The sequence below is a fragment of the Silene latifolia genome, chromosome 9 (assembly GCF_048544455.1).
Source record: "Silene latifolia isolate original U9 population chromosome 9, ASM4854445v1, whole genome shotgun sequence".
Lineage (NCBI taxonomy): Eukaryota > Viridiplantae > Streptophyta > Magnoliopsida > Caryophyllales > Caryophyllaceae > Silene > Silene latifolia.
Window position 1 is genome coordinate 9,611,220 of NC_133534.1, and position 13,327 is coordinate 9,624,546.

The 13,327-nt window shown below is 36.0% G+C and overlaps 1 protein-coding gene across 6 annotated transcripts; it reads right to left on the minus strand.

The window, feature by feature from the left end:
- Positions 1-633: 633 nt before the first annotated feature.
- On the minus strand, positions 634-10,058 carry LOC141599044 (nibrin homolog). 6 transcript variants are annotated; one of them, XR_012523701.1, is made up of 15 exons: positions 9,948-10,050; positions 9,443-9,511; positions 8,431-8,484; positions 7,938-8,193; positions 7,346-7,434; positions 6,528-6,658; positions 6,104-6,150; positions 5,903-6,011; positions 5,175-5,261; positions 3,640-3,802; positions 2,678-3,063; positions 2,391-2,452; positions 2,143-2,242; positions 1,507-2,033; positions 634-1,448 (listed from the first exon to the last, which is right to left on the minus strand). XR_012523701.1 is itself a non-coding variant. In XM_074418923.1 (15 exons), the coding sequence occupies exons 2-14, from the start codon at positions 9,477-9,479 to the stop codon at positions 1,980-1,982; spliced, it is 1,575 nt and encodes a 524-aa protein (XP_074275024.1). In that variant the 5' UTR covers positions 9,480-9,511; positions 9,948-10,058; the 3' UTR covers positions 634-974; positions 1,975-1,979. The 6 variants fall into 6 exon arrangements, 5 of the variants coding, with proteins under 5 accessions (XP_074275024.1, XP_074275026.1, XP_074275027.1 ...); XM_074418923.1 differs by having other exon boundaries at positions 634-974; positions 1,975-2,033; positions 9,948-10,058; XM_074418925.1 differs by having other exon boundaries at positions 634-974; positions 1,975-2,033; positions 9,443-9,512; positions 9,942-10,030.
- Between the last annotated feature and the right edge of the window lie 3,269 nt (positions 10,059-13,327).

A 13,327-nucleotide genomic window follows, 5' to 3' on the forward strand; every position in this document is an offset into this window, starting at 1 on the left:
TCATTTTATAGGCTACACATTCATTTGTTACAAAAAAATCTACAATCAATATGCAAGTGTTATAATAGGACAATTGGTCTTACTTCATACGGAGCATTTTGGTCTGAAACAATAAGACGAGATTTTCCAACTATTTTACAGCCAAATGTGATCACTATTATAAAACAAGTTATCATAAACTGTAACCCTAAATGTACCATTGTAGTTACATTTAACCATAAAATGATCACATACTCATCTAAAATTTCAGACAAAAAATGGTCATCTGAAATAAGAATTTGCGATAACAGAACAAAACGTCTCCGATATAAAACAATAATTATTCAAATAGTGACGTGGTACATTGATGTGGTGTATACACTGTAGGGCGTGCAGCAAAGGACCAAGTTGCTTTGCAGAAATATCTGCCCAAAAAGCATCCGTGGCTTCCTGATTAGATTCTGTACCATGTAAAACGACTTCTGTCTTGATTGTTGTCAATTGTGATACGATGTGATCTATAATATCCGTCTTAAACTTAAACGGGTCAAGTATTACACATAAGCCAAAAGCAGATGCATTAAGATTAGCAAAGAATTTGTCCTATCTATTCAAATGGTGTTATTTGACCCGTTTTATCCGGATATATCCATCTTAAGAAAAACCTATTGATTTCCGTTTCATATAAAAATCCGCCGACGTTCCTGATAAAGTTACTTATCCAAACCCAACCATATCTAATCTAAAACTTACATTATAGATTGATTACCCAAACTGCAACCATCCAAACTTAGGCCACCAAGTTGGTATCGAAAAATCTAGCCGACGCTAAAATGAAACTAAGAAAATTAATCATATGATTAAGACGGATTAAGATATACTACAAGCATGGTAACGGAGTCACCGAGTCAGAGGAACTGTTGTAACACACTCATGCCATCCTTTACACGAAATGCTACTCCGATAATTACAGTTTCTCATTCAAATGATGTCACCTGTCAATTAACAATATTAGCAGGTTAGTTTTTCGTTCAAGTGAGAACTCGCCTGTCATGTGCCATACTTGACAGATTAGAGACCAAGTAGCACATGCCAATTATTTTCGGAACAAATCCATAATGAATGGATTGTGGCTCAGATGAATTATCATTTGAAACTGTCAAATACAAGTAAAACAAGGAGAAAAATTAATGAATGAGAAGAAAACCAATTAAACCATAAAAGGGAGTCCGAAAGAAAAAAAAATTGTGATCTCTTTTTAAAAAAATAAAAGGAAAGGATGGGGGGAAGGTAAGATACAAAATATACAACGAAGACCCCATTTATCATATCTAAATTCCATGGAATGTCAACTAAATAGTTCCGGATTTCGTTTGCTGGAGACTCTTTATGTCATTTTATGCTAGTGTTGAGTCTCGAAATTAGAATGATGGAAAGGAAGAAAGTAAATGAAAGATCCAAAGATTTGTCTATTTAATAAGATTGATCACATGACCTAATTAGGATTTTACATAAGATGTTTAGCACTTTGAAATGAAAGAAACTCGCCCTCCCGATACATTGACATTAACAATCTAATTGGGTGATTAAAATCAGTACAAAAAAACACCTAAATACAACAGAGGGAATTTTGACACATTCTTTCTGTTATACTTACTCCCCCTACAGGTTGATTAACAGACCAGAAACTGCCAGTCTGCCAGTTGCCACTACCATCCTCCCATCACCATATTTTACCATGCGAGCCGCCAGTAACATTCTCCTCCCCAAAAACCAATTGCCCCCAAGCGTCCTCCCTTACCGTGTTAATCTTCTCCACATCACTTCCATCACGCTATAATTTTCTTTTAAAGAGGTTACGGTGGTAAGTAGATGAGATGGGACGGGATAATTATAAGATTTCAATGGGCTTCTAACTTTTTCTGTGCAGTAATTAGGTGACACATGTGCTATTTTAAAGTTGACGACAGACTTCAGAGTTCAGATGGACTTTACCTTTGTCAATGCTGACCCAACAGTCCACGCAGAGAACCAGCAACTCCACGGCGCCGTCCCTAACTCGAAACCAAAAAAAATAACTCATGAAGAAGAATACATTCATTATCGTGTCAAAACATCAAGAATGAAAAAAAGTATGGTCCATCTAAAAGGCACATAACCAACCTTTTCAGTGTTAAACAAGTCTTCTGCCATAGCTTCCATCTGTTTCCTTCTTTTTTCTTCTTTCATGTGTTCACTAAGTTCCTTATCATAATCAGAGTCACTGCCAAGAAGTTGTGTAATCATAGTCAGAAGAAGATCAGGAGGAGAAGATTAAGAAAATAAAGGACACATTCTCAATAATAATGTAACGCTAGTGTCGAGTCTTATATTTTATCTTGTGTAAGATGGATAGAAACTGTGAAACTTACTTGTACGGATACTTGGCAAATGGGACCAAATTGCTAAAGCTGTTCCCAGATTGGGTGTTAGTCTGCATATCCGTGTAGCAGCAAATGGTTAAATGAAAAAAAAATGGGGAGAAACATGGCGTGAAAGATTTCAGTGAAAAGATTTAAGGCTGTTTGCCATTTTCATTGGGTATTCTCTGACTGTATCCACAGCTAAAATATCGAGGAAGTTAGGAATCTAGCATCTTCACATTTTAATGAATTTTTACAGGAATATGGTAGATCTCAACTATGTTAAAGTCACATACCTTTCTGAAACGCTTGAAATTAATAATTCCATCCTGCGAATCTAAACTAGTTGCGCTTGGAGGATTAACATGCCGGACAATTAAATTCTGGCTGTACAAAATATCCACGTTCACACTATCCAGATCTTCAACCTTTGCTCTCACATGTGCTTTATTCGGCTCCACAAAATGCGAATGCTCCTGATTTTCAATTTTTCTTTTGACGGGTGTTCTATTCGGCTTCACGTCCAGACTTTCCATATTTCCACTCTTTTGTTGTTCACATGCATTTCCAGGCTCTACATGAGTTATAATTGGATGCTCTGATGTGGCTGTTTCTGTTTCTGTCTCTGCATCAGACTCCGCTACTATAGTCTCGCCCGTCGAGCATGAGGACGAAATAAGAACTGCAGAAACAGTACTTATAATAGTCAAAGATATACACACTAATGCTGGGATGTTGGAGACCAGATACCAATTCTCACATAAAAGTGAATTAAAAATACCTCATCCCATTTATGCAGTCCTTATTTGTTGGTCAAAAATTTTCAACTTTGAACATAACTTCCACATAATATGTAGGGATACAATGTAAAAAAAGAGTTTAATTTAATATATATGAAGTAACTATCGTATTTTCATATGAAAATTTGTTATTGGTACTGTATATTTTGAGAAAGAGTTTGCCGAAGTTGACATTGTTTGACCACAACATCAAATGGATACAGCATGAATGGAACGTAGGCAGTATACACTAGTTTGTATCAAGATCATTCATCACTAAGTGTGCAAAGGCCCTTACTGGCTGTGCATCCAATTTCTAGAGTTCTAATTTCTAAACGCATACAAGAAAATGTAGAAAACTAATTGTGAGTTATCCATAAGACAATATACTAAAGGCTAGAGACGACATTTGCAACACACTTTCAGGAATAAAACGTCCTTGATCAAGCATTAAGAAATCCAGAAATGAAGCCACTTACTTGAGGGAGATATGATGATTGATGAATCCAGGTACCCTGATATTACAGAAGAAATCAATTCAACCTCATTTACTTTAGATAGAGCGTTCCTGTGACGGAAGTTATCAGTAGATGCAGAAGGATTTACAAGCACTAAGCGGTTAGAATCTGCATCTTGTGGGTCCTGTTTCAAAGATTTGATTGGATACACCAAATTCAGCTAAGTGGCAAACATGCACATGAACTTCCATATCATTCAAAGGAGGAAAATCGAAATTATTAACAAATACTCCCTCAAGTGATTATATTGCCCCAATTTAATTTTGATCATCAAACAAAGACGATTTAACTGATAATTTTCTCACAATATACAATAGCAATAATTTATAAACACGATAGTATTAATGTTGTTGTTTTGTACTCGAAAAAAGACATTTAGGATCTTTAACAATGTTTACAAACCAGGCCACTTAAAACCCTTCAAACAACTAATTTCTACTCAGAGAGCCTACTGCCACTAGTTGGCCTAAATTACAGAAGTAAAAAGCTTTACTCATGCACAAGCAGAGGCAACTTTCCAGCAGAGTTATTAAACAAACGATGACGGCGTTCTACTAGACTCCATAGCATATAAAATTCAGGTCTTTTGCACAGATAAATTCAGACATTGGAGATTAAAAGATAAATGAAATAATTAGATTTACCTTAAAAGTCTAAAAGTACTCCCAAGCAAAACAACATGCTATTTGACCAAAATACCCCTATGATGAACTTTTTGTAACTACCAGAATTTATGGTATGGGTACAAGTGATTTTAATAGATGGTTTTACAAAATTTTAAGTGTAAAAATTTTTACAAGAGACTTCCTCTATAAATAGGGAAGGATAACCAAAGAGGGGAGGACAACGTGAACAAAGGACTGAGTGAAGTGCTTAACCACATAAGGGACTAAGGGTTACCATGTCTTTCACATCCCATCCTATTAAGCTTACGGGTCCATATTAACTACCTATAAATTGATCTTATATAAGAGGCTTGCTCAAACCATTATAGTTGTCCTTCGCAATATGACCGTCGCTTATACATCATAAGTGGACCAAAACAAACACAATTAGCTGGACTCTTATTATGAAGCGCATATTATTGCATGGGCCAGATTGCTTCATTTTTAATATTTTCATGAACAGCCAATTACCTATAGACGACAATTATACGCCTCAGAGAGCAACAAAAGGGCAGAGGACTCATGTCCAACCAGTTCTTAGCTAAGAGAATATGTCAGTCAGTAAAGTTATGAGCAGATGACCCCATGGGGTCATGGGGAATTGGGAAATAATCATACTAGAGCACAAAAATAGGCTTAGCTCCATAGAAGCAAGAAGTTTGGCCAAATAATGTACAAACAGTTTAACTTGCATCGCAGCTTACGTGCAAGAAGAAAATCTACAAACTAGTAAAGAATAATGATGCTCAGGTGAGTTTTGTTTAAAATAATACTAGTAATAATAATAATATTCATAACAATTATCCTGTAGAAAAATATGTTACACTTAACCTGGCTGTTAGAATCGAAGTCCTCAATGGAAATAACATTAGCACCAGAAACTTCCAGCAATGCTTGCATCCTATCTTGAAATCTATACTGCATCATTAGAATAATCAACCAAAATTGATTTTTACAGTCAGTTGCGAGCACAAAGCCGGAAAATCGTGACAGGAAGAGAATATCCGCCTATCATACCTACGGGTTTGAGGGCATCCACAATGATTGATTTTTAGCACTAATTTGGTCCATATTAAAGAGCATCCCGAAAAAATCAAACCATTGATGAGTAATCCTTAAGTAGTCGACTGAGGAACTTTCTCAAGGGCAGTTGGTTTTTGGGTTGTGGAACAGAAAAGTAGAGAAAATTTGGTATACATTTGAAAAATTGTTCGTCGATGAGTGTAGTTTTGTGTAAGGTTACAATGTGGGATGGTATGCTAATGGTAGAAGCTGATAAGGAGCGTCTTTCATTGTGGATGGCCTGACAACTTCTCCATACATACTAGCACAACACTTAAACTTTTTATTTCCTCTATTTGTATCATTCGCATTAACTTTGGTTTAGAATGAATTGGAAGAAGCCTCAGCGGCTAGTTCAGTGAAAACTGTTTAGATGAGAGCTTAACAAAGAGTACCATCAACAAGATTCATACTTAGAGAGTGAGAGGCGGTAATTGACTCATTATTATACAATCAGGCAATCAGCAATTTACATGGTTTTTAAAAAAATATACTACCTTATCTTTTGAATCCAACAGAAAAGTGTATCCCCTTAGACAGTTTTCACGAGTTCTGTAATCAGCCACTGTCACAGATGCACCATCCAAAGTTAATGTTGGAATGTATCTGCCACCAGTGCAACAAATAATTAGAGATTTTTAAATATATTATTAGTAGAACAGAATCAACACAATCAAAAGGAATAATTTACTGCTTACGAACTATAGCTTGGAATTTCATTACGGATCCTGTTTGTTGCTACAAACTGCACATAATAGCATGCCATTAACAGTTAGAGAAATAGCATGTCTAATACCAGTACAAGTTTACAACATGTACTAAATGATTAACGAAGTTAGATCGAAAATTTAAAGACATAGAAAGAGGTAAATGATTACTTGCCAAATTAAGAAAGAAAAGGCTCAAACATATACCTCCTCCATCCATTAATAAATTTCTTTCTTTACTTTTCTTTGCAAAAGTTACAAAACATAATAAGATGTGGATGAAAATCTATGTTGATGAAAGATGTGGTGTCACAAACCACAATGACCCACAAAATAGAGAACAGGAAGTTTATTTTTGGACAAAGGGAGTGCCACATTAGAGCTAAGAAAAAAAAAAAAATAAGCCTTAATTTACCTCTAACCAAGTGCTTAATACTAAAGGCTTCTTGGATAAAATCGCATCAATTATCCCCTCGGTGACAGGCATAAATGGGTCAACAATTACATGGGTGCACTGAGTAGTCCACTCGTGAGTAACATGAGCACCTAGAAGAAGAATTTGAGTTAGCCTGGGAAAGTATGACAACTACACGTCTACACATGATAAACATTACATATATCCTAACGTCACAGTGCATTAAAACGAGAATTTAACTTCTGCATCTTAAATTACTTATCGAGTTGTCCTACATTGTAGGCATTCATTTAAATAAATTTGATAAAAAAAAATACAGCGAAGAATAAATTGTACAAGAAATTTGCTTAAGTACAGCGCTAGTTGTCAATTTTCTGTTTGACCCAAGCCTCAAATAAAAATGGGCTCTCATGAGTTCTACCAGTTCCTAAACGGACTCTAGAGTTTCACAAGTTCCTAAAACCAACAATCAATGCCAACATTAAAAATGAGCAAGCTCTAAGCAGGGTAGGACTCAGGACTCATAAAGTGGATTGTAGTAGGTTGTAAGGGCAAAGGGTAACATTTCTAGAACAAACTGGAGACCTGATTGCGTTTGTTTTATCAACATAAACCTCAAGACGTATGCATATCCACAAAGTCAGAAACCTACTACGCAAATGCCTACAATGGACAAGTCTAGATGGCGTTAGCAGTTTAACATGACTACGCAACTGGAAAGACAAGAACTAAATATGGTGCCAGTACATAATAAATAAATAACAACAAAAAAAAATAGAAAAGAATTGCACGCAAATGGATAAGACTGTATTACTAACCTATAGATGACACTCTATCTTGTGTCGAAGGTGTTCCTTGCGAGCTTGTGAAATTGCAAAGGTAGAATTTCAGTGGAACATAACAGAATCTGTTCAAAAAAATTCCAAAGATAGGAAGAGGCAAGGAGTAATTAGTATGGTCCACAAGGTAAGCAGGATGAAAAAAGAACGATTTGAAACCAATAAAACAACATTATCTCATTGCCTCATATGCTCCCAACTACTGCGGGTTATGGCTCCACAAAAAGATTTTCGATGAAATACTTGTACTCTTAACGTTCTTTCCATTTGACTTAACATGGTCTCCAAGAAGGCACTTTGATCATCGATTTTCAACATTCTCATATTAATTTTTTTGGTTGAAAAACATAGTTTTGAGAAGATTTATCGATAGCAAATGTATAAATTTTAGTATCACATTATAATTTACTCTGTATTATACTTTGATGGTATTGAAACCTTGACCTCCTACAGTCAAATGTGACTAACATTATATTACTGGGGGAGTTATTAGTACCACGCAATTTATCACCGTTAAACAATAACACAAATGGACTAATACATCTGAGTAACTGAAAAAAGAAGCAAGCACCTGAAAGTCACAGTACCAGTGCCAAAGGAAACCAAGTCTCCATCTTTCAAGTACATTTCCCTGCCAGGGCACTCATGCACTCTTTCTTTTCCGTAAGAATCTCGATCAATAACAGTTCCATACTTCGAGCAGTCTCTAATCCGAACTTTTGAGGAGGTACTAGATGACAAAGAGTCAAAAGGTTCCATATCATCTACAATTATCTCAGCATGAACACGCGAGACTCCTTTATCATTGCCGACTGTCACATCGCAGCCTAAATGCAAGGAACAGACAAATAAGAATATTACATATTGTACCCTAGATGAGCCGACCTTGATAATTAGAGAACGTACAAACGTCCAACTAGAGAGAAAGACTTTGGGTTCCAGACAGACATTAGCTTTCATAACTCGAAGTCATGAATTGTACTTGAACGCAGCCATTTTAAAGGAAAACGGCCCTATAGATGTCTTATAAACCTTTTCTGCCATTTTCATATAAAAAAAAATACCTTTTCTGCCAACCTTGTAAGCTCCCTTTGCATATATGTAATACTTATTTTCCCCTGTAATACAAAATCAACAAGGAAGTTACATGACTTGTATCAAAAAAAAAAAACGGATTTACAAAATCATATTTGTCACTATATCAACAAGGTAACAAATGCGGAAGTCGAGATAACATGCCCACTCGTACAACTGTGGTATGTGATTGCGGGCACGACAGCTTTCATTATTTTTGCAACTCAAATCTATACAGTGTATCAGTGAAACCTAGCAGGTAATTTTTCTGTTTCTCTATTTCAGAAGAATTATGCTAGTTGCAAGAAGCCAGACGACACAAAGCGCCTAGAAAGCACTCTGTAGTCCGTACAATAGAGACCATTTTTTGTGACACTGTTTATTTGTATCAAATCTCACTCCGTTTCAATTTATAAACTTAGAAGTTAGAACCTCAGTTTTCCTGTTCTCTTCTCATTGGTCTAGACAAGATCCCCTGATACCCCATACTAGGTGACCACAGTTTCAGTGATTGAGCATCCCATGAAGGTCGCTGATTTGTTTTAATTCTATACTCCCTCCTATTCGTTGGAATCGCGATGGAAAGCATGCATAGCACAAAGAGTCGAATACTACAGGCCTAAAAGAACAACTACATAAAAATAAAAAGGGTGACAACTGCTCTAAGTTACTCCAACTCCGGCTCTATTGCAGGACTGAATAGGGGGCGGGGTGTCGAATTCAATGAAGTGTCAAGTGTTGTGTCGAATTTCCCGAGTGTCAAACACGGGGGCAAGCAACCAAAGTGAAGTGTGAGAGCAACATAACAGCCTACAAACTACCACCACAAGGCTAAAATAACATCAAAGATACTTCCTGTTAAATTCGAATGTCACGGTCAACAATAGTTTTCATTAATAAAACCCTAAACCCCTAAACAATGGATATGATTATATGAACATGATGCAAACAAAATTACAATAAAAGAAAATTCAACAGTAACCCGAAATCAGGAAGACAAACCTGAAAGAGGATCAACAGGGAAAAAACCCCAAACCATTTAATCTATTGATTAATTCTACACTCTGCAATCTGCACCCCACCAATTTTTGCAACCAAGTAAGTTAATTTATCCCAGAATTTATACAAGTTTACAACTTTACACCAAAAATACTCGCTTTGTCTCAATTATTTGTTTATCTTTGATAAAAATATCGCTCAGAGAGCATAAAACGTAAATAAATGATTGGGACGAAGCGATTATTCAATGAGGGTAAAAAAGGATTGACCCTTGAAGCAAATTAACATGCACCCACAAAAGTAAATGCTGTAAAAACTAAACAGTGAAAAAAAAATTCAAATTCGTTATGAATAGAAGAACAATCAAAGACCCAGAAATGTAAGGAAGGAAATTAACCGAGCATAAAAAGGTAAATAAATGATTAGCACCAACAATCAAAGACCCAGAAATGTAAGTAAGGAAATTAACAGAATGACTGTAAAAACTTGAGTAGCATGAATGACTCACCAGTCACCCCCTTGAAGCAATGTGATGTCGTGATGTTCGACTTTTCGGATCAACTGATTAACGTAACAACGTCGGTTCCAAATTGTTAATAAGTGAAGATTATACGAATGCAATACAAAGTTAGCGGGTTAAAATTGATGTTATGGTTCATTTAGGTAACTAGTTGAGATCCCGGTATTTGTGAGGGTTAAATTAATTGAACTTTAATTTTTACATAAATGAGTTGTAGTTATAATAGTATATTGTAATGTACTGATTATAATGTTAGAAATATCATAAAAAAAAAGTTTTTTTTTATTTAAAAGACTTTTAGATTAAGTTATTTTTGTGTGAACCTATTTTTATTATTAAAAATAATGATAGTTGACTATGATGGAATAACATAATCTAATATAGAGTCAGTACTATGTTATTATAAAGCGCATATTGACCTTATAACCCGAAAAAATATATAAACAGTATACGACACATCTAGAAGGACGATTTACAAACAATTAAAAATACTATTTACCCCTATATTCTTTTTTCTTTTATTTTTAATAGGAAAAATTAGAATTATTGATTCTTACTCCTAGATCTTTTTATGAAGAGAATATATAAAAAAGCACAAAATAACAATAATAATATCACATTTTTATATTGGACATTAAAACATGTTAGCTTGTATAGTTGTATAAAATGGAAAGATTAAAAAGAGCGAAGTTAACACGTTTCATTTATATAATCAGTTGGTTTTTTTACTTAGCTTTAATCAAACTCAGTTTCAATGTCAAAATTTTACTATACATCATAGCTAATTTTTGTACGTTAATTAGAATGGCCTTGGTAGGATTTTGGAGATTTTATTTGTATTAATTATAATCTTTATTTATACTCTATAATCTATATTATACTTTATACAAACACTATAATGTTTGGAGCCATAACTTTTTTGTGTATAGAAATACACAAATTCTCATTGAAGACATGACATATCCGTCACAAGCTGAAGACGGATACCATTTTACCTCATAAAGTACCCACTTTTTCTCTCTCTGCAACACTATTCATGTGGTCCCCTTTCTCCACTAACCCATTTTGTTACCATTTTATCTCACAAAATATCCGTCACAAATGGTAACCCGTCACAAGGGAGACCAATTGATAGAAATATAGGATACTGAATATTTTATTTGTGGCAAATATTGCGCCTATAGTTGTGGAAATTCTATTATTATTAATAAGGTAGTATTAATATAAAATATCAATGTTTGGGGCCTACCGAGTTTCTTGTTTTAAAGAAAAAATTATACTTACACGTTGAATTTTGCGTTGGCCCACTAATGTATTGAATTGTAGTGAATTAAGTTGACAAAAAAATAGTCTCACTTGTTTAAAAAAAAAATAGTCTCACTTATAGGAGAATGCATTTAGGCAGGAAAAACATTGAGTTTTCTTATTCATAACTTTTTTGTGTATAGAAATATAGGATACTGAATATTTTATTTGTGGCAAAGATTGCGCCTATATTTGTGGAAATTCTATTATTATTAATAAGGTAGTATTAATATAAATTATCAATGTTTGGGGCCTACCGAGTTTCTTGTTTTAAAGAAAAAATTATACTTACACGTTGAATTTTGTGTTGGCCCACTAATGTATTGAATTGTAGTGAATTAAGTTGACAAAAAAATAGTCTCACTTGTTTCAAAAAAAAAATAGTCTCACTTATAGGAGAATGCATTTAAGCGGGAAAAACATTGAGTTTTCTTATTCTTTTAGTTATAGGGGGATTGGGTTAACATGAACACGAATAAAAAAAGGGTTATTTTATAACAATATTCATTCTATAATAATCACTTAATTCTATCAATAATTTCAATTAAATTCAACCTAAACACTATACCTTCTTGTTCCGGGTGTAATTCCAGAGCAGATATTTGTTACCACTCGTAGCTCGTAGAATGATGTCCTCGCTTGAATCCTCCTTGCGGTCTCCTGAAACGATGAACAAACTGAGGGCTCGGCTTTGGCCGAGCGTACTCACTCCGACGCTCAAGTCAGTAAACTTAGAGAGAAGTTGTTGTAACTTGGCCAAGAGTATATTGTAGAGAGATAAGGAAGATATTACCAGATGAATAGTGGTTATTAGGTCAATTTGTGGATCGTTTCCTCAACGAAGTTTGAGGAGTATTTATAGCTTTTCACCTTTTGTCACGTAGTGGCCAAGTGGCCAAGTGGCTAGCAGGTGGAAAGACCGTTCTGCCCTCGGCCGATGGACCTATGGCGGCAGTGGCCGAGGGTCTTGGATATGAGTACGCGGATATGTGTCCCGGTGGCTAATTGTCGGCCGAGACCAGTGTGACAGCCGATGGGATGCATCGGCTAGGCATTTGTCTAAGTCGTTGACTTTCTTTGTGGATACCCTTGACCTTGCTCAAAATGTTGACTTTGTCAGCGGTGCAGAATATGCCCCATCAATTTGCCCCCAGCGTAGTCTATGCCGTGGTATGGGCTCCGATGTATGTTGAGCGTATATTCTGCGTAAGTATTTTTGCAAAATTTTCAGCATCGGCTTCTTCTGATGCGGCGGCGTGGTTCTTGTTAGGCCGTACCATATCCCCCCTCCACATGGATGCGTAAAGGGCATCCGATGTGGAAAAGAATATGACGCTGGCCGAGACCGGGGTGAGAGTCGGTTGTTTTTGATTGCCCCGGCCGGTGCTTCCTAGCTTGGTTGACCATGTGGCCGGCGGAGAGCAGGTACCTAGGAATTTGTTGAGGAAGACGAATAGGCGAAGAGATGTGAATGGGCGTGTTGAAGACGCTTGGTTACTGTTGCATTGATTGACATTCAACTGTTGCAACGATTGACATTCCGTGGTTGCATGTCTGACACGTGTCTGTTCGCTGATTGGTTGACGCTTCATGGGCTGTGCCCTGATTGGTCCTTCTTCATGGGCTTTTCCTATAAATAGGGCGATTATTAAAGTGATTTTGGCCACCAATTTCATTTTCTCAAATTTTCTCCAAAATCTTCATCTTTCTAAACTTTCAAGAGCTTCGTTTTCTTCCAATCTTCAGAGTCTTTGATCCGGCAAGTGTTTTTCTTTAAGGTAAACAAACAAATTTTCTTTTATTTTGTTAGTAATTGTTGCGAACATGTCTTCTCAACGATCTTTGGGCCCGATAAACTGCGTCGGGGGCCCTAGGTCTCCTTCTCCTGAAGTTGATCCTCAAATTTTGGAGGAATGGGAGGATGATGATTCCTATGGTGATTTTGGTGATGATTTTGGTGATGATGTGGAAAGGCCTCGTCCTAATGAGGGGAGGCAGTACATTATGGATCACGGCGACGCCTGTAAGGTCCGCCTTGACCGTACTTGGAGTCATAAGCTCGC